Genomic DNA, 20,253 nt, shown 5'->3' on the forward strand with positions numbered 1-20,253 from the left:
CGGCGTCGAGCTTGGCGACGTCCTTGGCGTTGGAGTCGCCGCCCTGGGCGCCGACGAACTTGCCCTTGTTCTTGCGGCCGCGCCGGTTGTAGGACCGCTGCTTCTTCGGGATCCACCGCTCCGGGTCGGGCGTCGGCGGGTTCTTGGGGTCGTACTTGCCCGCGGCCTCGAGCTTCGCGAGGTAGGCGACGCGCTTCTTCGCGCGGCGCTTGAGGGCCGCCTGGCGCCGGAGCTCCGCGGCGGCCTCGATCTCCTCGGGCGAGAGCTGCGTCGGCGCGAACTTGAGGTCGCGGTCGCGGGGCCGGTTGGACCGCGGCGCCGGCGCGTCGAGGAGCGCCTGCGCGTCGACGTCCTTGGCCTCCTCCATGGCCGGGTCGTCGGGGAGCAGCGCGGCGAGGCGCTCCGCCTCGTCGGCGTCGTAGAACGCGGCCAGGATGCAGAGCCGCGCCTCGTTGCCCTCCTCGGGCACGGCCGCCAAGGCCGCCTTGGCGCCCGAAACGTCCCGGAGGCGCAGCCGCGTCGCGGCGACGGCGAAGGCGTCGTCGGCGCCGGCGATGGTCGCGTCGTCGAGCGCGGCCTTGGCCTCGTCGAGGAGGCCGCCCTTCTCGAGGTAGTCGGCGCGCGCGAGGCAGCCGTCGAGCGTCGACCCGACGGACGAGTCCGCGAGGGCCCGCGCGGCCTCGGCGTACTGCTCCTTCTGGGCCAACACCTGCGCCAGCACGACGGCGAGGCGCGCGCAGTCGACGCCCGTCGCGGACAGCTTCGCCATCGACGCCTGCACGACGGCGACGACGTCGACGCCGTCGTCGTCGTCCTTCTTCTTCTTGCCCGCCTTCTTCTTCGCGCCCTTGCCCTTGGTCGCGCCCTCGGCGCGCGTGAAGGCGAGCAGAAGCTCGGCCTCGCAGGCCGCGGCGTCGTCGGCGAAGGGCTTGTCGGCGAGGAACTTCTCGGCGTCGTCGACCTTGCCCATCGCGCAGAGCACGCCGGCCCAGTTGTGGCGGAAGGCGCCCTCCATGGGCGGCGGCACGGGCAAAGCCCCCGAGGCGTAGGGCCGCAGGCGCTTGTGGCTGTCGAAGAGCTCGGCCGCGCCGCCGCGCGCCGCGACGAGCGTGTTCGCGGCGGCGCAGCAGACGGCCGCGTCCGCGGGCTTCTCCTTGAGGAGCGCCTTGCAGCGCTCCGCGGCGGCGTCGGACTCGCCGAGGAGCTGCTCGACGTGGGCGAGCTGCGCGGCGAAGGGCGCGAGCTCGTCCCACCGCTCGGAGGCCGTCGCGTCCTCGTTCGCGCGCTCGCAACCCGCGTGCGCGGCCGTCAAACTCGCCTTCGCCGTCGCGTGGGCCCCGGCGGCGGCCTCGCAGCAGCCCCGGTTGTAGGCGAGCTCGTAGTGCTCCTCGGGCTGCGCCGGCGGCTCGAGCGTGTTCAACGCGCGCGCGCCCTCCTTGGCGAGGCAGCACGCCGCGTAGTAGTTGGCCTCGAGCTCGCGGCGGTCCGCGTCGCCGCGCTCGCGGCCGTCGCCGAGGAGGCCCTCGTAGATGCCCGCGGCGCCGGCGTAGTCGCCCTGCTTGTAGAGCACCTGCGCCTCGACGTGGCACGTGCCCTCGTCCTTCTCGCCCATGGACCGGCAGCACTCGAGCGCGTCGTCGAGGTCGCCGAGGCGGTAGTGGCAGTAGGCCCGCAGGCCCTGGAGCGCCTCGCCGCCGTCCTTGGCCGCGGCCAGCGCCTCGGCGCACTTGTCCTTCTTGGCCAGGGCGACGGCCTTGGCCTGGATGGCGTCGCCGTCGAGCGGGGCGAGCTTCAGCACCTCGTCGGCCTTCTTGATGATCTTGTTGTAGGCCTCGGCGCGGCAGGCCTTCTCCAGGCCGTCCCTGGCCTTCGACAGCGCCTCGGCATCGTCCTGCGCCATCCTCGCGAGTCGCGCCGGACGGGCCGCGCGCACTCCTGCCGCTCGCGACGCCGGCCTCAGCTCGCCAGACGAGCTGATGACGGCAAGGCACTACAAGGTGCCGCTCGACATCTGCTCAACAGGGGGGGGTTTGCTCCGCAGTGGCGCCCCGGCCGACCCCTCTAGCGCAGCGACGCTGTACTCGAAAGTCAGGATCTTGAGCGCGATCGAACCTTCATAGTACCGTCGACTAGGAAACCAAGGGGCACGTCCAACACCATCGATGGTGGCGAGATCGGCTGTGCCGGATTTGTCCGTAGGAGCGCGGTGGACGAACGAGGCCCGTAGGGTGGATTTTGGACCGACACCGAAACTGCGTCTCCGGCACTCACCAACCGTCCAGGGCGACGCCAGGGGTCATGGGGCGTCGCCCCGACCACAAAAAGCGACCGTTCTGCACCTATACGCAGCGCATGGCTGGCGCGTATACGCGCGTATTCGTACGTAGGCGGTCCTTTTTCGAGGATATTGTGCCGAGATCGTCGAGTTAGAAAGAGCTTGCATCACGCGAGCGTAGCCACCGGACCTCTCCCGGCGCATGCAAAAAAACCTGACTTTAGACGCCGCCGTCGCGCGACACTGCCGACGTTGCCGGAGCAACCCCCCCCATGCTCAACACCGGCTCGCGAGAACGCTCGTCTTGCGCGCGCCGGCGCCGGCTCGCAGCGACGCGACACCATTGACAACCCCATGAAAACTCAACACAACACTGCCATAAACCATCTCTGAGTGCACGCACAACAAAACTTCGCGTCGCAACGAAACCATCGAGAACTCTCCTCCGACGCCATCACGAGCACTCTCATGGCGCTGCCGCCGCGCACGGAGTCCTACCTCGCGAAGAACTGCTACACGTGGTGCGGCCACTCGCTCGCGCCGGACTTCCAGCTCGTGCGCCTCCCGCCGCCGCGACACGCGCTCGAGGACCTGCCGCGAACGCCCGACACGCGCTCCTGCGACGAGTGCAGTTCGATCGCGCGGACGGGGCGCTGCTGCACGGAGTGCGACCGCTGGCTGTGCGAGGGCTGCATGGCGTTTAGCTTCACGGGCTTCGTCGCCTCGGACGCGTTCCTCTGCTATCGCTGCCACCCGTCCGACGTGAGCCGCGGGAACGTCGTGGAGACGAAGATGCGCCGCTGCCCGTCGACCGGCGCGTCGACGCCGACGCCCGGCGAGCGGTCGCGGCGGTCGCGGTCGTCGACCGCGCGCTTCACGATCAGCGGGACGCGCGGCCAGAACTACGCGTAGTAAAACTCCCGCGCGCTTCACGATCAGCGGGACGCGCGGCCAGAACTACGCGTAGTAAAACTCCCGCGCGCTTCGCGATCAGCGGGACGCGCGGCCAGAACTACGCGTAAAAACTTACCAGTCGCTATCCTCGTCGTCCAGAACTACGCGTAAAAAAACTTACCAGTCGCTATCCTCGTCGTCGTCGTCCCCCTCCCCGGCGCCGTCGAGGACGTCGGCGAAGTCCGCCGCGAGGTCCGCGGCGTCGCCGAGGCCCTTGGGCGTCGCGGAGCCGATGCCCGCGCGGCGCGCGCCGAGCTTCCGCGCGAGCTCCGCCTGGAGGTCCGACCCCGGCTGGTTCCCGAAGGCGCTCCGCAGGGGCGTCGGCCGCTTCGGCGGGAAGAGGTCGTCGACGTCGAAGGCCTCGTCGCGGCGGTGCCGCGCGCGCCGCCGCGCGGCCTCCTTGACCTCCCGCTCCTCGCGCCGCGCCTCGCGCGCGCGCTCCTCGAGGAGGTCGTCCCGGGCGGCGAGGAGCGCCTGGAGGCAGGTCCGCAGCACCTTGAACCACTGCGCCGGCGCGTCGCCCTCGCCGAACGCGCCGCCGTCGCCGAAGCTCCGCATCAGGGCCGCCGCGGCGCCGTCGGCGGCCGACCGCGCGGCCCGGAGATCCGCGAGCCGGTCGCCGAGCCAGGCCGCCCACGAGCGCAGCGCCGCGTCGTCGGCCGCGTCGGCCTCGCTCCGCGCCGTCGACGCGTCGCCGTCCAGATCGCCGTAGAGCTCGTCGAGCGTCGCCGCGTCGTCGCGGTCGACGTCGGCGAGGACGGCGGCCAACCTGTGTGGAAATCAAATCTTCAACCCGACTTCAATGTGCGCGTATGCGACCGTTTCGACGCGAGGTTTTCTGCTGTGCTTCGAGAACTCGATGAGAGCAATCGATTCGTCCAAAAATCAGCCGAATCGACTTCGATTTGTTCGAGATAGAGAATTCTGAAGTTTGGTGGGGACCCCCCAAACCAGTGGTTGATTTCCACACAGCGCCCAACGTTTCCAGCGCCGCGACGTGGCCGCCGTAGCGCGGGTCGTCGTCGGCGAGGCACTGGACGACGAAGTGGACCAAGGACTTGTAGGGCTTGCCGCCCTTGACGAGCGCGAGCTTGGACAGGCCCGCCGCGACGCCGACGCCCGCGGCCAGCCGCGCCTTCGCGTCGTGGTTGCACGCGTTGCCCGCGAGGAGCGCGATCTTGAGCACGTCCTTGAGCGGCTCCGAGTGCTGGACGGCCTCCACGGCGAAGGCGCGGCGGTCCGTCTGCTCCGCGGCGGCCAGCAGTCGCAGCGGCGCGGACAGCTTCGCCGCCGCGACGGCGAGGCGCGGCCGGAGCCGCGGGCACGCGGTCCGCGCGTCCAGCACCCACGCGTCGCCTTCCCGGAGCGCGCCCGCGCCCGCGTCCGCCTGCGGTTTTAAAGCCTTGAGCGCCGCGAGCTCCGCCGCGTCCGCCGCCGCGGCCTCGGGGAGCGCGCAGCGCCGGACGAGCGCGACGTCCTCCTCGGTCAGCGTCTCCGCGTCGAGCGCGGCGGCGACGGCCGCGCCGGACTCGAGCTTCCGCTCCCGGAGCTTCCGTAGACCGATGGCGACGCTCTGGTGGCGCTTGCCGTCGAGGGCGCTCAGCTCGTCGGCGGCGCGCTTCGAATTCGGCTCCTTGATCGCGACGCGCGACGACGACGCGGCGAAGGCGGCCTCGAGGGACGCGAGGTGCGCCTCGACGGCCCGCCGCGCGTCGTCGAAGACGGCCGACGCCCACCAGGTCTGGGCGTACGTGGCCGTGTCTAGGGGCTCCCACCAGAGGGGCTTGAGCTTCCGCGCGACGGCCCGGAGCGGCGGCGGCGGCGGGCCCCGGAGCCGCGGCGCGAGCTTCGGCGCCGACGCGGCCGCGCCGATGCCCAGGACCGCCGGGTCGAGGCCCTCGGCCTTCATCTTCAGCGCGAGCATGGCCTCCGGCATCTTCATCTCCAGCAGGCGCACGTACTTGCCGTACGTGGCGTCGCCCTTCTTCGCCGCGCGGAGCGCCGCGACCTCGCCGTCGGTGAAGCCCTTCGGCTCCGGCGGCGGCGGCGGCGCGGCGGCGGGCGGCGGCGGCGCGGGCGGCAGCACCGCGGGCACCGCCGGCGGCGCCGCGGGCGGCGCCGCGGGCGCCGCCGCGCCCGGCGGCGGCGGCGCCTCGGCCTCGGCGTCGCGCGCGGCCTTCGTCGCCGCGCCCAGGGCCGCGGCGACGGCCTCGGCGGCGTCGGCGTTCGTGAGGGTCGTGTCCGCGCGGCTCCGCAGCGTCGACGCGCGCGGCCGCTCCAAGAGGCCGTCGTCGCCGCCGTCGTCGCGCGGCCGCCTCCGCGACACGCGGCGCATTAGCGCGCCCGAGCGGTCGTCGGCGTCGTTCTCGTCGTCGTCGCTGTCCTCCGACGACGGCCGGCCGCCGCCCAGGAGCCGCAGCAAGCCCTTGGCGCCGTCGGACGACGCCGCGAAGACGCCCTCGCGGTCCAGTTTCGCCGCGAGCGCCTCGAGCGCGCCTGGGCGGGAACAGAGAGATTCAACGTCGCTTCAACGTGAGTGTTCCGCGCGCGCGCGTTCCGGAAAAATCATCCACGCGTCGAGGCCGTTCCGAGAGATGATCGCTCGTCCAAAGATCAGCCGAAACGAGTGGAAAACGGCCGAGCTAGGAGCCTTTGAAGTTGGGAAGTTCGCTCTCTTTTCCTGCCCTGGAGCGCGCCGCGTCGCGCGCGCGCGTCGCCCGCGCACGTCGCCGCGGCGCCGAGCCGCAATCGTTCGACGTCCTCGTCGTCGAGCAGGCGCGCGTCGGCGTCGTCGAGGAGGTCGAAGACGGCCCGCGCGGCCGCGCCGCGCGACAGGCCCTCGGCGCCGTCGTCGTCGTCGCCGTCGTCCGCGGCCGGCGCGTCGCTCCCGCCGACCTTCTTCGACATCCAGGCCTTGAAGGACCGCCGCTTCTTCGTCGGCGACGGCTCCTTGCGCGGCCGGCGCCGCGGCGCGCCCTCGAGGTGGGGGCGGCACGCCGCGCGCAGCTCCGTCAACGCGGCGTCGACGCCGCAGGCCCGGAGCTCGCAGCGCAGCCGCAGGCGCCGCCGCCGGTCCGGTCCGCGCGCCGACCCGTGGACCACCGTCGCGCAGAGCACGTCGGCCAGCGCCGCGGCGTAGGCGAAGCCCCAGGACGGCCGCGTCGCCGCGTCGAGCGGCGCGCCGCCGTCGGCGAGCGAGCACCGCTTCGAGGGCGCCGCGAAGGCCGCGGCGGCGTCGTAGAGGCGCCGCTTCAGCGCGGCGAAGGGCTCGCCCGCGTCGTCGGCGCCCAGGGCCCGGAGCCCCGCGGCGACGGCCTCGAAGCCGTCGCGGCCCGACGCCGCCAGGCCCGCGAGCGCCACGAGCGTCCGCGCCGCCGCCGCGGCCGCCGCGGCCGCGTCCGGCGACGGGAAGGCCGCGAGCGACGACGGCGCGAAGCTCAGCAGCGCGCAATCCAACAAAAGCGCCACGGGCGCCGACGGCGGCGCGTCGTCGCCGTCGGGCCAGCCGAGCATGCCGCTGAGGTCGCCGTCGCCGCAGAGCGCCAAGGCGCACGCGGGCTCCCGGAGCAGCGCGACGAGGCACCGCGCGCAGGGCGCCGCGTGGGCCCGCGCGTCCGGGTCCGGGTCCGGGCCCAGGTAGACGGGCGCGCCGCCGCACGCCGCGTCGCGGCGCCTACCCCACGCGGCCGCCGTCGTCCGTCGCAACGTCGCGCAGACGCGCGCCGCGACCTGGGCCGCGGCGCCCCGCAGGCCGTCGGCGTCGCTCGCCTCGAGGCGCTGCGCGAGCTTCAAAAACCGCGACGCCGCGCCGCGCTCGTCGAAGGTGCCGACCGCGGGCCGCGGCGCCGCCTGCGCGCGCGCGCGCAGCGCGAACGCGTCGTCCGTCGCGGCCGCGTCCTCGGCGCACCGCGCCTCGGCGCGCGCCGCGCGCCACTCGCGCGCGTCGTAGGCCCACGTCGTCGCCTCGAGGAGCGCCGCGAGCCAGCCCGCGCGCTCGTCCTTGGACTCCGCCGCGAGCGTGAGCCGCTGTCCGCCGGCGACGACGACGAGGAACTGCTCGACGCCCTCGGCGTCCTGGGACACCGTCGCGCCCGTGTCCTCCGCCGCGTAGAGCCGCGTCTCCGCGTCGACGACGTGCCGCGCGTCGGCCTCGGCGACGTCGTCGGAGTGGTACCTGAGGATGCGTTTTGAGAAAGTGTGCTATTTCCACAGGTGGCATACCATCGGAGCTCCGAGCCCGCGAGCCGCGCGTAGCGCCGCTTCCAGTTCGACGCGACGACGGACGCGACGACGTCCTTGCGCTTCCGCACGAGGAGCCAGCCGGACCGCTTCGCGCCGCAGGGCGGCAGGCCGGGGCAGGCGGCCGGCTCGCACCGCCAGTGGCTCGCGCGCGGCACGCCGCAGCGCGCGCACTTCAGGAAGCCGAACGTGCCGTGCTCGCTGAAGATCTCGCAGGACGCCGGGTCGCCGTAGTCGCCCTTCGGGGGGGTCGCCGCCGCCGCCGCGCCCGCGGCGGCCTCGCCGGCGCCCTCGCTCGCGGCCTGCAGCCGCTCGAGCCACTCGTCGCGCGCCGTCTCCGCGCCGCACGCCTGTTCGAATGCTTCAACATGACTTCCATATGAGCGTAGGCGACGGTGTCAAGCTCTTCGGCCGTGCTTCGAGAACTCGACGCGAGCAATCGGTTCGTCCAAAAAGCAGCCGAATCGACGTCGATTTGACCGAGCTCGAGAGCTTTGGTCCGGACCGCGCGAACCGGCGGTCGAATTCGGCGCGGCCGCGCGCGAGCTCCAGCGTCTCGCCGGAGGCCAGCGTGACGAGGAAGCGCAGGAAGGTCTTCTTCGTCGTCCAGCGGCCCGAGGCGGACACGCGCTCGACGACGCAGCCCGCGAGGGGGCCGATCTCCGCGACGCAGATGCCTGACGCGGCGGGGGGTTCGCGAGGCGTCGCGACGCCGAGGACGCCGGACGCGCGCCGCGCTGCTCCTTGAAGACGCGCAGGACGTCGCCGTCGAGCGCCACGAGCCGCTCCTTCCAGCCGAGCTTCTTGTTCGCCTTGCGCATCCACAGGAAGCCGCTGTGCGCGCCGCGCCGCGCGGCGTCGCGGCCCGCGGACGCCGCGTAGAAGCTCAGGCCGGACCGCCGCGGCACGAGGCCCGTCGCCGCGGAGATGCCGTCGACCCAGGTCTTCTTCAGGGCGTTGATGTCCTCCTTGGGGTCCACCGCGAGGACCCAGTTCCTCGCGGACGTCACGAGCTCGAAGCGGCATTCCGCGGGCGGGAAGGTCCCGAAGGTCGCGCTGCCCTGCACCAGGGTCTTGACCTCGACGACGTCGCCGAGGGGGATGGCGCCCTTCTCCGTCTCCAGCGAGTCGCTCGCGTAGTAGCGCAGGACGGCGCCGTCGAGGACGAACCAGCGCCTGTCGAACTTCACGAGGATGGTCCGCTTGCCGCCGCTCGACTTGTAGAGCCAGCCGCTGAGGCCCGGGTTCGACGACGCGAAGGCCGACGTGCGCGGGGGCCCGTAGGTGTCGTACTCGACGACGGGCTCTGCCATCCCTGTTGGTGGCAGCCCCGGCCCGCTTCTTGGAAGTTTTAGGTCAAGCTTTTCCTTCATGGTGCACCTCGGACTTTTGAACACGTTTCTCGGAACCGTGACGCGGCGTCCTTCACTCGCCGGGACGGACGATCGCGGCGTCGTCGCAGGGGGGTCGTGGCGGGGCCCGCCCCTCGCGCGGGGGCTGCGGCGTGAACATCCCCGTTTTTTTTTTTCTAACAGAGTCATGGTGGTTATTTTTTGGTCGAGCGAGAGCGAGCGGCGGCGGCCCCGCGCGCCGGGCCCGCGCGTTCCGTAGAACGCGCGGCCCCGACGTGCGACAAGCCGCCTCCGGGCCGCCTACTCCTTGGCGTCGTCGTCGTCCTCCTCCTCCTCCTCCGCCGCGCCGAAGGTCGGCGGCCCCGTCTTCTGGAGCTCGAAGGGTTCGCGCCGGACGTCCATGAAGACGACGTCGCCCCGTTTCACCGAATACTTCTTGAGCGTCGCGCCCTCCTCGTCCATGATGTACTTGCCGTGGAAGGCGAAGCCGACGGGGTAGTGGAGCGGGGGCAGGGAGCCCGACGCCGTCGCGATCTTCTTGAGCTCCGCGACGTTCGTGCTCTTGAGGTCGACGTCGACCTGGAACTTGATGTAGCCCGTGCCGGGGATGATGCCCTCCGTGCAGCCCTCGCGGATGTGCTCGCTGTTCCAGTTGCCCGCCGTCATCCAGCACAGGTTGATGCGCACGCCGCCGCGGAGCCGGAGCACGAGGTGGAGCGTCGACTCCTTCTGGATGTTGTAGTCGCTGAGGGTCCGGCCGTCCTCGAGCTGCTTCCCCGCGAAGATCAATCGCTGCTGGTCAGGGGGGATGCCCTCCTTGTCCTGGATCTTCTGCTTCACGTTGTCGATCGTGTCGCTCGGCTCGACGTCGAGCGTGATCGTCTTGCCCGTCAGGGTTTTCACGAAGATCTGCGGGGGGCGGCGGCGGTGACGCGACGCGGCGCGGTCGGCGGCGCGTCCGGCGTCGCGCGCGCGGCGGGGGCGGGTGCGCCGCGGGTTGAGCGACGGAGAGCTGCCCGATCGAAACTCGATCGAAAAGCGGGGCCCGGCGAGGCGAAGCGCGCGCGCCCGCGCGTCCGACGCGGCCCGGCGGCGGCGGCGCGCGGCGCGCGCGCGGCGAAGGCCCGCGGGCGGTTCCGGGACGCCGCGGCGAGCCTGCATCGTTTTCAGTAAATGCTGCGAGTGAGCGTCGACGCGTCGGGTGCTTTGGCAATTTCTGATGTCGATGAGCGAGGTTTGGTCGGTCGGCTTCAACGTCTCAGCGTGCAGTACGGTCGAAACTTCGTCGGGGCAGCTTTGGCAGCGGCAGCCTCTGGTGCGCGCGGGTCGTGGTGTGCGCCGGGGCGGCACCATGACGGCGACGGCGATCCTGCTGAAGCAGAAGAAGGACCGCGAGGAGAAGCGGAAGGAGGAGGAGAAGTGCGCCCATTGCGCCGAAACGCAACCTGAATACATACTCGTAGGCGCGAGGCCGAGGGCGCCGAGGACTTCCTCGTGGGCGCGGAGCGCGTGGACCAGTTCGAGCTGCTCTACCAGCACGAGGACGAGGTCTTCGGCGATCTGGACATCAACGACGGCGAGAACGCGGACTACACGTGGTTCGACGAAGATCACTCATCCTTCTACCTCGTGCCCTACGCGGAGGGCGTCTGCTCGCTGCCGCTGCCGGGCTGCTGGGCGTCGGTCTGCGCGGCCTTCGTGCGCCTGGCGCGGAACCCCCAGTTCGACAACCTCGTCAACGGCACCATCGGCCTCGTCGCCGTCGCGTTCACGATGCACATCATCGACTCGCCGGACCTCGGCCACCCGCACCGCGCGGGCCTGGGCTTCTTCGTCCGGTTCGTGAAGACCTGCTCCATGGTCGTCTTCGCCGCGGAGATGGGCGTGAAGATCCTGGCGGAGGGGTCGCGGCCCCTGCGGTACTGGACGGGGCCCGAGAGCTCGATCAACACGTTCGACTCGTCGATCGTCGTCCTGTCGTTCGCGCTGATGGGCGCGCACGGCGCGGGCGAGGCCATCCTGCCGGTGCTGCGCCTCGCGCGCCTCATCAAGCTCCTGAACCGGTCCGCGGAGACGCGGCGCGTGCTCTACGGCATCATCGCGGGCTTCAAGGCCATGGCGTCGATCGTCGTGCTCCTCGGCCTCATCATGTTCCTCTACGCGATCATCGGCGTCAAGTCCTTCGGCGAGAACGACCCGGCCCACTTCGGCACCGTGCCCATCGCCATGCTCACGCTCTTCGTCGCGTCGACGTGCAGCGACTGGAGCCACATGCTCCAGATCAACTACAAGGGCTGCGACAAGGGCGGCGGCGACTGGGGCTACGAGCGCGCGGACCGCCTCACCCAGTTCGAGACCATGGTCGGCCGCTTCTACAACTACGACTGCCACGACCCGACGCCGCGGAAGCTGGACGCGATCCTCTTCTTCTACTCCTACACGATGCTCACGGCGTTCGTGGTCCTGAACCTCTTCATCTCGGCCATCGACATGGCCATGTTCGACATCCTGTACGCGGACCAGGTCGAGGCCCACGAGGACCACATCGAGGCGGACCCGAACCACGAGCCGCCGCCCATCGTCGACAGCTCGAAGATCGCCGCGCGCGACCGCGGCGGCGGCGGCGACGACGACGACGCGGCGCGGAAGCGGCGCCGGCAGCGCGCGTCCATCGCCGCGGCCGCGGGCCTCGGCGTGTCGCCGGACTACGTCGCCGGCCACCGCAAGGCGGACCGCGAAGCCGTGCACGAACGGGCGGCGACCGTCGCGGAGACCGCGGGCCGGCGGACGTCGCTTTTAGGGGGCGCGGTCAAGGGCGCGCTCCACAGCGTCGCGCACGCGCACCTCGAGTTCAACGCCTTCCACCTGCCCCACGGTATGGGCCAGCCGCTGCCCCACCCGCACCCGAAGACGGCGCTCCACGTCGCGGAGAATCTCATCGCGGGCGACGAGCGCGAGACGTTCGCCGAGACCCTGGACCTGCTGCTGACGTCCAAGGTGGAGCGGAACCGCTTCGTCAACGACGACGACAACACCCTGGGGTCCATGCGCGTGCCCGTGTCGCTGGCCCGCGCCGTCTGCCAGAGCAAGCTCTTCCCCGTCATGGTCATCTTCTGCATCGTCGCGGCCGGCGTCGTCGAGGCGCTGAGCGTGACGCCTTCCGAGCCCGTGCACGACGCGGCGCTCCGGTCCTGCGAGGCGGCGATCCTGGCCGTGTTCCTCTTCGAGGCGGTGCTGAAGATTTTGGCGTGCGGCCGCGCGCCGTACCGCTACTTCGCCGACGGGGGCAACGTCTTCGATTTTCTGATCTTGATCATCTCCGTGCTGGGCATGATCCCCCACGCGTCCAAGCTGCTGCCGGGCGTGGCCATGCTGCGGCTCCTACGCTTGCTGAAGCTCGTGAACTTCTACCCCGCGCTGCACGTCGCCGTGTCGTCGCTGCTCAAGGCGTCGTCGAACGTCTTCTACGCGACGGTCGTGCTGGCGCTCGTGGTCTACGTCTACGCCGTCATCGGCATGCTCGTCTTCCGCGTCAACGACCCGGGCCACTTCGGGAACCTGGCCCAGGCCGTCGCGGCGGTCTGGGCCGTGTGCACGATGGACGGCTGGGACGTGATCATGTACGTGAACATGTACGGCTGCAGCCGCTTCGGCTACCCCTTCAACGACGTGCCCTGCCGCAACTCGCGCGCCTTCGGCTGGGTCAGCGCCTTCTACTTCTGCAGCCTCATCCTCATCGGCGCGTGGATGCTGCCGACGGTGATCATCGGCATCACGACGATCGCGTTCGCGGAGTCGACGGAGGAGATCAAGGAGGAGTACGTCCAGCTCGCCATCGGCCAGAAGGCCGTGAACAAGGCCGCGGATCTGTTCGACCAGGAGCCCATCTCCTACGAGGTCATCGACCATCTGTACGACCTCTACCGGCGCCTCGCGGAGGAGCAGGTCAAGGCGAAGCTCGTCGAGTACAAGATCCACACGACGAAGCAGCACGAGGCGAACGCGGGCCTGCGCTGGTTCACCATGCGGCCCTTCCTCCAGTATGTCGTCGGGGCCTTCGAGACGAACCTCGCGCCCGAGGGCCGGCGGAGGCCGTCGAAGGCGCGCCTGGACCGCTTCGTCGCGCTGGCCTGCGGCGTCAAGGACGTCGACGACGCGTCGTGCCAGTGGCCCACGTTCCTGTTCATGCTGAACTTCATCCAGTCGACGGCGAAGTACCAGCGGCCCGCCGTCGACTACGACCTCGACGGCGAGGAGGAGTCGGACGAGGAGGAGGCGCCGCCGCCGGCGAAGGCCGACCGCGTCTCCAAGGCCCGCTTCGGCAAGGGCTGGCGCAAGAAGGCCAAGGGCTGGTTCGGCGGCGACGAGGAGGCCAAGGACTCGACGACGATCGAACTGGGCGCCGTCTCCGACAAGGTCGCGGAGGAGGTCGAGGAGCTCGAGGGGGAGGCCGGGGCGGCGGTGAGCGGCCTCGAGACGGGGCTCGAGAGCGCGTCGACCCAGCTCGGCGACCTCGTGCGGGAGAAGGTCATCCCCGAGTTTGTCGCAGGGCAGCAAAAGAGAGCGAAATTCCCAACTTCAAAGGCTCCTTTCTCGGCCATTTCCACTCGTTTCGGCTAATTCTTGGACGAGCGATCATCTCTCGGAACGGTCTCGAAGCGTGGTTGCTTTTTCCGGAACGCGCGCGCGCGGAACACTCACGTTGAAGCGACGTTGAATCACCCTTTTGCTGCCCAGGTTCGTCGTCGACGCGGCCGAGGACCCGTACAAACACCTCACGCCCGTGTCGCCGGACCCCCAGGTCTTCTGCGGCGGCTTCCTCTCGCCCGTGTCCGACGGCGCCCGGGACGACAGCAACGTCGACTGCTCCACGGACGGCCCCTTCGCCTTCTTCACGTCGAACATGGAGGCGTACCCGCCGCTGACGGACGGCGCGGGGAGCCCCGTCGCGCCCAAGGCGGAGACGCCCAAGCCGAAGAAGAAGAAGAAGCCCAAGCCGTCGAAGAAAGGTTCGACCTGATGTCCCTGCACCTCTGTATATCCCCCTGCTGAAGCCCCTCGCGCCGACTTACTCCTCGTGTACTCTTCCGTGACTAGTGCGACGCGTCCGGCGGCGCGCTTCGGCTGTCGAAGCCGATCGTCGCCTCGACGCGTCGCTGGGGAGACCGGTTTCAGCCTCAGCGCCGCGTCGTGCGCGCGTGCGCGGTCGCGTCGTCGCACCGACACATTCGTCGTCGTCGCAGCGCGCGCGCGTCCTCGCCGCGCGCATGTCGGACATGGTCGGCGGCGCCTACGGCGTCGCGGCGCTGGCGGCGACGGGCGCCGCCGTCGCCGCCGGCGCCTACGCGCTGCGGCGGCGCGCGCGCCGGAAGGCCGACGCGGAGGCGTCGGCGGCGTTCCGGCGGCGCAAGTCCGTGGAGAAGCCCTGGCAGGAGTCGCAGAAGAAGGGCACGAACAGCTACTACTACGGCCACCACACGCGTCCGAGCGACGGGCTCGACGCCGCGACGTACACGATGAACGGGCCGCGGCGCCTCGACCCGGCGACGAAGCGGCCCCTCGACGAGGCGCCGGCGGCCGAGGGCGCGTCGTCGCCGCGCGCGCCCGTGGCGACGTCGCCCGCCAAGGCCGCGGCCGAGATCAAGCGGATCTCGCAGTACAGCTGGAGCCAGACCGACGACCAGATCAAGATCTGCGTCGAGCCCAGCGGCTGGAACTTTGCGACCATCGCCGCCGAGGACGTGTCCGTCGAGCTCACGTCGCCGACGAGCCTCAAGGCCCTCGTGGCCTACGACGGCGCGCCGCACGCTCTCGTGCTCACGCGGCTCCGGGGCAAGATCGCCAAGCTCGCCTGGAAGAAGACGAAGAAGCGCCTCGTCATCACGCTGGACAAGCAGGACAACGTCCTCGGCTGGGACAAGGAGTGGAAGGAGCTCGTCTCGGACAAGAAGATGAAGGAGAAGGAGGACGAGGAGGACGCGGACGAGGCCGACTGACTTTTTGGGTAGGGGGTCGCCATTTAAAAAAAATGACAACTGGGTTTGGGTCTCTCTCTCTTTCCTCTGTTTGCTGGGGTCCGCGTGGCGTCTCCACTCGGCTGCTACTCGGCTGCCTCGGCGGCTCGCTGCGCGAGCTCGCGAGGCCCGGACGGGCGGCGCGACTCGCCGCGAGCGTGAGGCAGCGCGGGGAGGCCGTTTCGGCGGAAGGACCATCGGTACGTGGGCTAGACGCCGTCCTAGAGGCGCCTAGGTTACGCGACGGCTCCTGAAGCCGAGGCAGGCTCGACGCGGACGCAGAGGAGGCGTCCGGAGGCGTGAGGCCCGGAGGAACGCGCACGGCACACGATCGCATGCTTTCAAGCGAGTCGAGACGCATCACGCCTCGACACGCCGAAGAAATCGTGCGTGCCCGCACGTGAATCGTCGCCAAGCCAAGCTCCTGTCTAGCCGCGCCGCCCTCGGCGGCGCGGTGCCCCGCAGTGAGCAAACCTAGCAAATTCGCTCGCTGGGCAATCGATGGGACACTGCGCAAGCAAGAAGATATTTATCGCGAATTCGCCTGCAAAAACCGCGCAAAACACACCTCCACGAGCGCGAGCGCCCTCCCGTACCGCAAGCATGCCCGTGAAACGGGCAAAGACACCGAATGAAACCACGGAGCGCGCCGCGGCCGAACGCTCGGCCGCCGAGACCGACCGCGGATCCGGCGCCGCGACCGCGTTGCGCCCGTCGGCGTCGCTCGTCCGATGGTCCCGCGTCGATCTCGTGCCAACGCCGACGCACCCCCGCGACAAGTGCTCGGCGCCGGCGTGGTTGCGCGGCGACGGGTCGTCGTTCGCGTGCGAAAGTTGCGACGAGGACCTCCGCGCCGCGACGATCTACTTCTTCGCCGACGCGTGCTACTGCCGGAGCTGCTGCCCCTGGCTCGGCCTCGTCGCGCGGCGCGAGCTCGGCCACATGAAGCACGCGGTGCCGAGCGACCTGCCGCGGTCGCGGCCGCTGCCGATCCGGCCCAAAGCCGTGCGGCCGTCGGTCTCGCTCGCGTCGCTCTGCTCGGACCTGTCGAACGTGAGCCTCGACTCCATAAAACACGCACCCCTCGACAACTCCGGGAGCGACGACGACAGCTACCCCTTCTTTTCCATCCTCGACGACTCCGAGAGCAGCGACGGCGCGCGGCCCCCGTCGTTCCTCGACGGCCTGCGAAACCCCGAGCCCATGACGACGCCGCCGCCGCCGCGCAAGGCCAAGGACCACACGTCGCCGACGTCCATCGTCGACGAGAAGCTCGAGCCGCCGCAGCAGCTCCGGAAGCGGCGCCGCTCGCTCTCCGGCTGAGCGCTCCCTCGCGTGCCGCCGACCGAGCGCGCTCTCCGACGCCTGATATGCGCCCTCCCCCGCGTTCCGCCGACGGAGTGCCGCTACATATCCCCGTCTGTTCTCTGCCCCGGTTACCCTAGGCCGTGCGCTCGAGCGTGAGGACGACGTGGCACTCGATCGCGCGGCACTCGCCGACGGAGTCGACCTTCTCGTGCGTCCGCGCCTTGACGTTGAGGCACTCGATGGGCGTGTGGAGCAGGCGGCTCAGGTTCTCGCGCATGAGCTGCTTGACGGACTCGCCGGCGTCGTTCTCGACGTTGACCTTGGGCTTCTGGCAGATCAAAGTCACGTCGCAGTTGCCGATGCGGTAGTCGCGCGCGACCATGCGCTTGTAGGCCTCCTCCATGAAGATGGAGCTGTCGGCGCCGCGGAGCCGCGGGTCGTTGTCCGGGAAGAGGCAGCCGATGTCCGGCATCGTCAGCGCGCCGAGGATCGCGTCGACGACGCTGTGGTAGATCACGTCGCCGTCGCTGTGCGCGACGCAGCCGAGCTCGAAGTCCGGCGCGTGGCCGGGGCTCCCGTCGAAGCGCACGCCGGCGATGACGATGGGCTGGCCCGCGTTCTCCCGGCTGTCCAGGCGGTGGATGTCGTAGCCGTGGCCCAATCGAATCATGGGCTCGCGGATGGCCTCCGCCGCCGCGCGCGCCGCCGGGGCGCGTCGCTGGAGTCTCTGCGGCGCCGCGCGGAGCGCCGACGACTCGGCGGCGCACGCGACGAGCAACGCGACGAGCATCGTGCGCGACGCGCGAGCGCAGCACTGGCACACCTCTCGCACTCACTGCAAGTTGACGCGATCTGCGATGCGATGGACGCCGTCCGCGACGCCCTCGAGGCCTTCGGGAGGGCATCGCTCTTTTAGCGGAAGTGCTTGGCCGTGGCCGAGTGGACGACGGGGCGGATGGCGGAGAGGCGGCCGCGGATGTCGTCGGCCGTCGCGCGCGGCTTCCGGGCGGCGGTCGCGGCGGTCGCCGGCGGCGGCGGCGGGAAGTCGAAGGGCGAGCGGCTCGGCACGGGCGGGTCCGGCGCCGGCGACGCGCGGAGCAGCTCGACGTCGAAGCGCCGCACGGGCGCCGGCTCGGCGACGACGGCCGGTTTCAGGAACGCGTCCGCGTCCGCGTCCAATTTCCCGTCGGCCTCCAAGAGCCGCGCGGCGTCCTCGGGCGTCGCGCAGGTCAGCTCCAGCGCCACGGCGCCGTCCGGCGCCGTGAGGTCGGGCCGCGGCGCCGCGGACAGCAGCGCGACGTTGAGCTCCGACCGCACGAGCGCCGGGAACGCGACGGCCAAAGCCGGCGGCACGCGACTCGCGAGCACCTTCCGCGCGGTGATGGCCCGGGGCCCCCGCGGCGCCGCGGCGAAGCGCAGGCGCCCCTCGGGCCCGCACTGCGTCCCCGCGGACCGCTGGTTCGCGCGGGACGTCGCGGTGGCCGCCGCGAACGCGTCCGCGACGACCTGCCGGCGGATGGCGGAGTATTCATCGTTGTCGCGCGTGGAAGCCCCCAGCGCCGCGCGCGTCGCCGCCAAGGCCGCCTTGGTCTTCGCCAGCTCCTCGCGGAGCTCCTGGTTCGTCGCGCGCGCGCCGTGGGCCTCGGACGCGAGCTTCTGCTCGCGCGCCGCCGACGCCGCGCGGAGCCGCGCGCCCGCGGCGCCGTCCAAGCCCTGGGCCGCTAAATCGCGGCGCGCGGCGTTGGCCGCGTCGCGGGCGAGCCGCGCGTCGAGGTCGGACCGGAGCTTGTCGAGGTCGAGGTCGAGCCGCGCGCGCTGGCGCGCCGCGAACGACCGCGCGGCGCGTTGATGCTCCGCGAGCTCCTCCTTCGCGGCCGCGTCGCGCGCGGCGAGCGCGGCCTCGGCGTCGCGCGCCGCGGCGTTGGCCTTGTCGACGCGCTCGATGAGCCAGGCGCGCTCCGCGTGGAGCGACGCGGGCGTCACGGGCACCACTCTCAGCTCGCCCTGCGACTCGTCGAGCCTGCCGCGGCCGTCGGCTTTGGGGCCAAAGTGGTCGTCCCACTCGCGGCAGACGAGCTCGAGGGCGCGCACGCGGCCCTGCTGCTCGTGCTCCGCCTCCTTGAGCGCGCAGGCTAAGGCGCGGACCTCGCGCGCCATCGCGTGCACGTAGCGGCCGCTGAGCGCGCTGTCGACGTACGCGCCCGACGCCTTGGCCTCGTAGAAGTCGCAGACCTTGATGAGCTCGACGGCCCTCGCGGAGCCGAGGTCGCCGTCGCGGAACGAGATGCCCGACGCGATGGGCCGCGGCGCCTTGCGCGGGTACTCGTGCTCCCGGATCTTCGTCGTCTTCCAGGCCCGGTTCCGCCGGCCCGCGGGGCGCCAGGTCGGGGCGTTCGCGGGTGTCGCATTGTCGGGGTGGGCCACGGCCGCGCGGAGCATCGTCGCGTGTGTGGCTGGCGGCGGGCGGCTCAGTTTCGGGTGCTACAGTTGCTCATACGATTTGAGAACTGAATATGTTTCAAGATGATGTTCAAGTTCAGACGAAGGCGTCGAGGCGCGCTCGTCGCACGCAGGCGCAGCCAATCCTGCGCCTTCGGTCAGCGTCGAACGTGCTGTTTGAGGGCGCGGCGGTCGTAGCATGGCCTTTCTCGAGCGGCGAGTTCGCGTTCGCGTTCGCGCTCGCGGGACCTGCCGCAGGGAATGAGACGCGCCGAGGCGTCGCTACGGCCGTTGAGCCTGATCTCCGACCAGCGGGAACGGCAAAAAGCGACTCCCGACCGACCGACAGCCTCGGGGACGCGCCAGGTACCGCATGTTGCAGCTCATGTTGAATGTTGAGGCATGATGGAGACGCGCTCCGCGCGCATGTTCGCGCTGCGCCTCGCGCTGCTCTGCGCAGCAGCACGCGCACTCGGCCCGGCCCACCGCTTGCCGTCGCTCGAGCGCGACGCCAATTTCATGGGCCTGGCGCTCGACGAGGCGCGACGCGCCGCCGCCGCCGGCGAGGTGCCCGTGGGCGCCGTCGTCGTCGACGACGCCACGGGCGCCGTCGTCGCCGCGGCGGGCAACGCCATCGAGGCGACGCAGGACGCGTCGGCCCACGCGGAGCTGCTGGCGCTGCGGCGCGCGGCGGCGGCGCGGGGCAACTGGCGCCTGGCGAATTGCACGCTCTACTCGACGCTCGAGCCGTGCGTGCTCTGCATGAGCGCGTGCTACGCGTTCCGCGTCGGCCGCGTCGTCTACGGCGCGCCGGACCACCGCCTCGGCGCCGCCGAGTCCTGGCTCAACATGGCCGAGCTCGGCCACCCGTTCCACGCGCTCGCCGTCGACGGCGGCGTCCGCGAGCCCGAGGCCGCGGACGCGATGCGGTCCTTCTTCCGCGCGCGGCGCAAGGAGCCCAAGTGGCAGCCGCCGTAAAACCAGTTTTCGAATTCGAAAGGGGCCCACCTCGCTAGAGAAAACTTAGAGCCGCCCGTTCTGGCGCATGACCGAGATCGCCTGCTCCACGTCGCCGCCGCCGCACTCGAGGAAGAAGCGGCACGTCGCCTCGTCCTGCCCCGTGCGCGCCGCGAGGTCCGCGAGGGCGCCGCCGCCCGGCGGCGGCGTCGGCGGCGACGGCGGCGCGCCGTAGGCGTAGGGCCCCGGCGGCGGCGCGCCGTGGGGCGGCGCGCCGTAGGGCGGCGTCGGCGCGCCGCCGCCGTAGGGCGGCGCCGGGTCGCCGTAGGGCGGCGGCTGCACGGGCGTCGACGACGCGCGCCGCTCGTCGGCCAGGCGGCGCGCGAAGGACGCGTCGCGCTCGAGCTGTCGCCGCCGCTGCTCCGCGTCCGCGGCGTCGGCGACGGCGCGGATCGCGTCGGCCTCGCGCTGCCGCTCGCGCTCCTCGGCCTCGCGCCGCTCGCGCTCCGCCGCCGCGGCCCGGTCGCGCCGCGCGGCCTCCTCGCGCGCGGCGGCGGCGGCGGCCGCGTCGCGCTCGCGCCGCGCGGCCGCGTCCGCGCGCGCGGCGTCGTCGGCCTCGGCCGCCGCCGCCAGGGTCTCGAGGCGCGCGATGTCGCGCCGCAGCGACGCCGCGCGGCCCGCGTCGCCGGGGATGGGCGCCGCCGCGAGCTGGCGC

General features: G+C 71.5%; 5 protein-coding genes across 5 annotated transcripts in view; 2 read left to right on the forward strand and 3 right to left on the reverse strand.

Annotated features, from left to right (window-relative positions):
• AURANDRAFT_62257 (hypothetical protein) overlaps nucleotides 1–8,781 on the reverse strand; it is a gene marked incomplete at both ends in the record, with an annotated part of 10,202 nt that extends 1,421 nt beyond the window's left edge. Inside the window, 8 exons of the mRNA XM_009036304.1 lie at nucleotides 20–1,891; nucleotides 2,330–2,339; nucleotides 3,351–3,998; nucleotides 4,210–5,725; nucleotides 5,854–7,403; nucleotides 7,451–7,818; nucleotides 7,949–8,145; nucleotides 8,196–8,781. Coding sequence (XP_009034552.1) covers nucleotides 20–1,891; nucleotides 2,330–2,339; nucleotides 3,351–3,998; nucleotides 4,210–5,725; nucleotides 5,854–7,403; nucleotides 7,451–7,818; nucleotides 7,949–8,145; nucleotides 8,196–8,781 — 6,747 coding nt within the window. The remainder of the gene's footprint in view (nucleotides 1–19; nucleotides 1,892–2,329; nucleotides 2,340–3,350; nucleotides 3,999–4,209; nucleotides 5,726–5,853; nucleotides 7,404–7,450; nucleotides 7,819–7,948; nucleotides 8,146–8,195) is intronic.
• Nucleotides 8,782–8,996: 215 nt separating this feature from the next.
• Nucleotides 8,997–10,024, reverse strand: AURANDRAFT_52735 (hypothetical protein; the record flags this gene model as incomplete). The annotated part of the gene is made up of 2 exons (XM_009036303.1): nucleotides 8,997–9,729; nucleotides 9,976–10,024. 2 exons carry the CDS (start codon nucleotides 9,979–9,981, stop codon nucleotides 9,121–9,123), a joined length of 615 nt encoding a protein of 204 aa, XP_009034551.1.
• A 147-nt stretch (nucleotides 10,025–10,171) lies between these two features.
• AURANDRAFT_62259 (hypothetical protein) lies at nucleotides 10,172–14,816 on the forward strand (the record flags this gene model as incomplete). The annotated part of the gene is made up of 4 exons (XM_009036114.1): nucleotides 10,172–10,239; nucleotides 10,284–13,358; nucleotides 13,558–13,829; nucleotides 14,002–14,816. The coding sequence occupies 4 exons, from the start codon at nucleotides 10,172–10,174 to the stop codon at nucleotides 14,814–14,816; spliced, it is 4,230 nt and encodes a 1,409-aa protein (XP_009034362.1).
• Nucleotides 14,817–16,275: 1,459 nt separating this feature from the next.
• On the reverse strand, nucleotides 16,276–16,812 carry AURANDRAFT_21780 (hypothetical protein; the record flags this gene model as incomplete). Its single annotated transcript, XM_009036302.1, has 1 exon — nucleotides 16,276–16,812. The coding sequence occupies one exon, from the start codon at nucleotides 16,810–16,812 to the stop codon at nucleotides 16,276–16,278; it is 537 nt and encodes a 178-aa protein (XP_009034550.1).
• A 2,288-nt stretch (nucleotides 16,813–19,100) lies between these two features.
• Nucleotides 19,101–19,559, forward strand: AURANDRAFT_21935 (hypothetical protein; the record flags this gene model as incomplete). Its single annotated transcript, XM_009036115.1, has 1 exon — nucleotides 19,101–19,559. The coding sequence occupies one exon, from the start codon at nucleotides 19,101–19,103 to the stop codon at nucleotides 19,557–19,559; it is 459 nt and encodes a 152-aa protein (XP_009034363.1).
• Between the last annotated feature and the right edge of the window lie 694 nt (nucleotides 19,560–20,253).

Source organism: Aureococcus anophagefferens, assembly GCF_000186865.1.
Source record: "Aureococcus anophagefferens unplaced genomic scaffold AURANscaffold_4, whole genome shotgun sequence".
In the NCBI taxonomy this organism is placed as follows: domain Eukaryota; class Pelagophyceae; order Pelagomonadales; family Pelagomonadaceae; genus Aureococcus; species Aureococcus anophagefferens.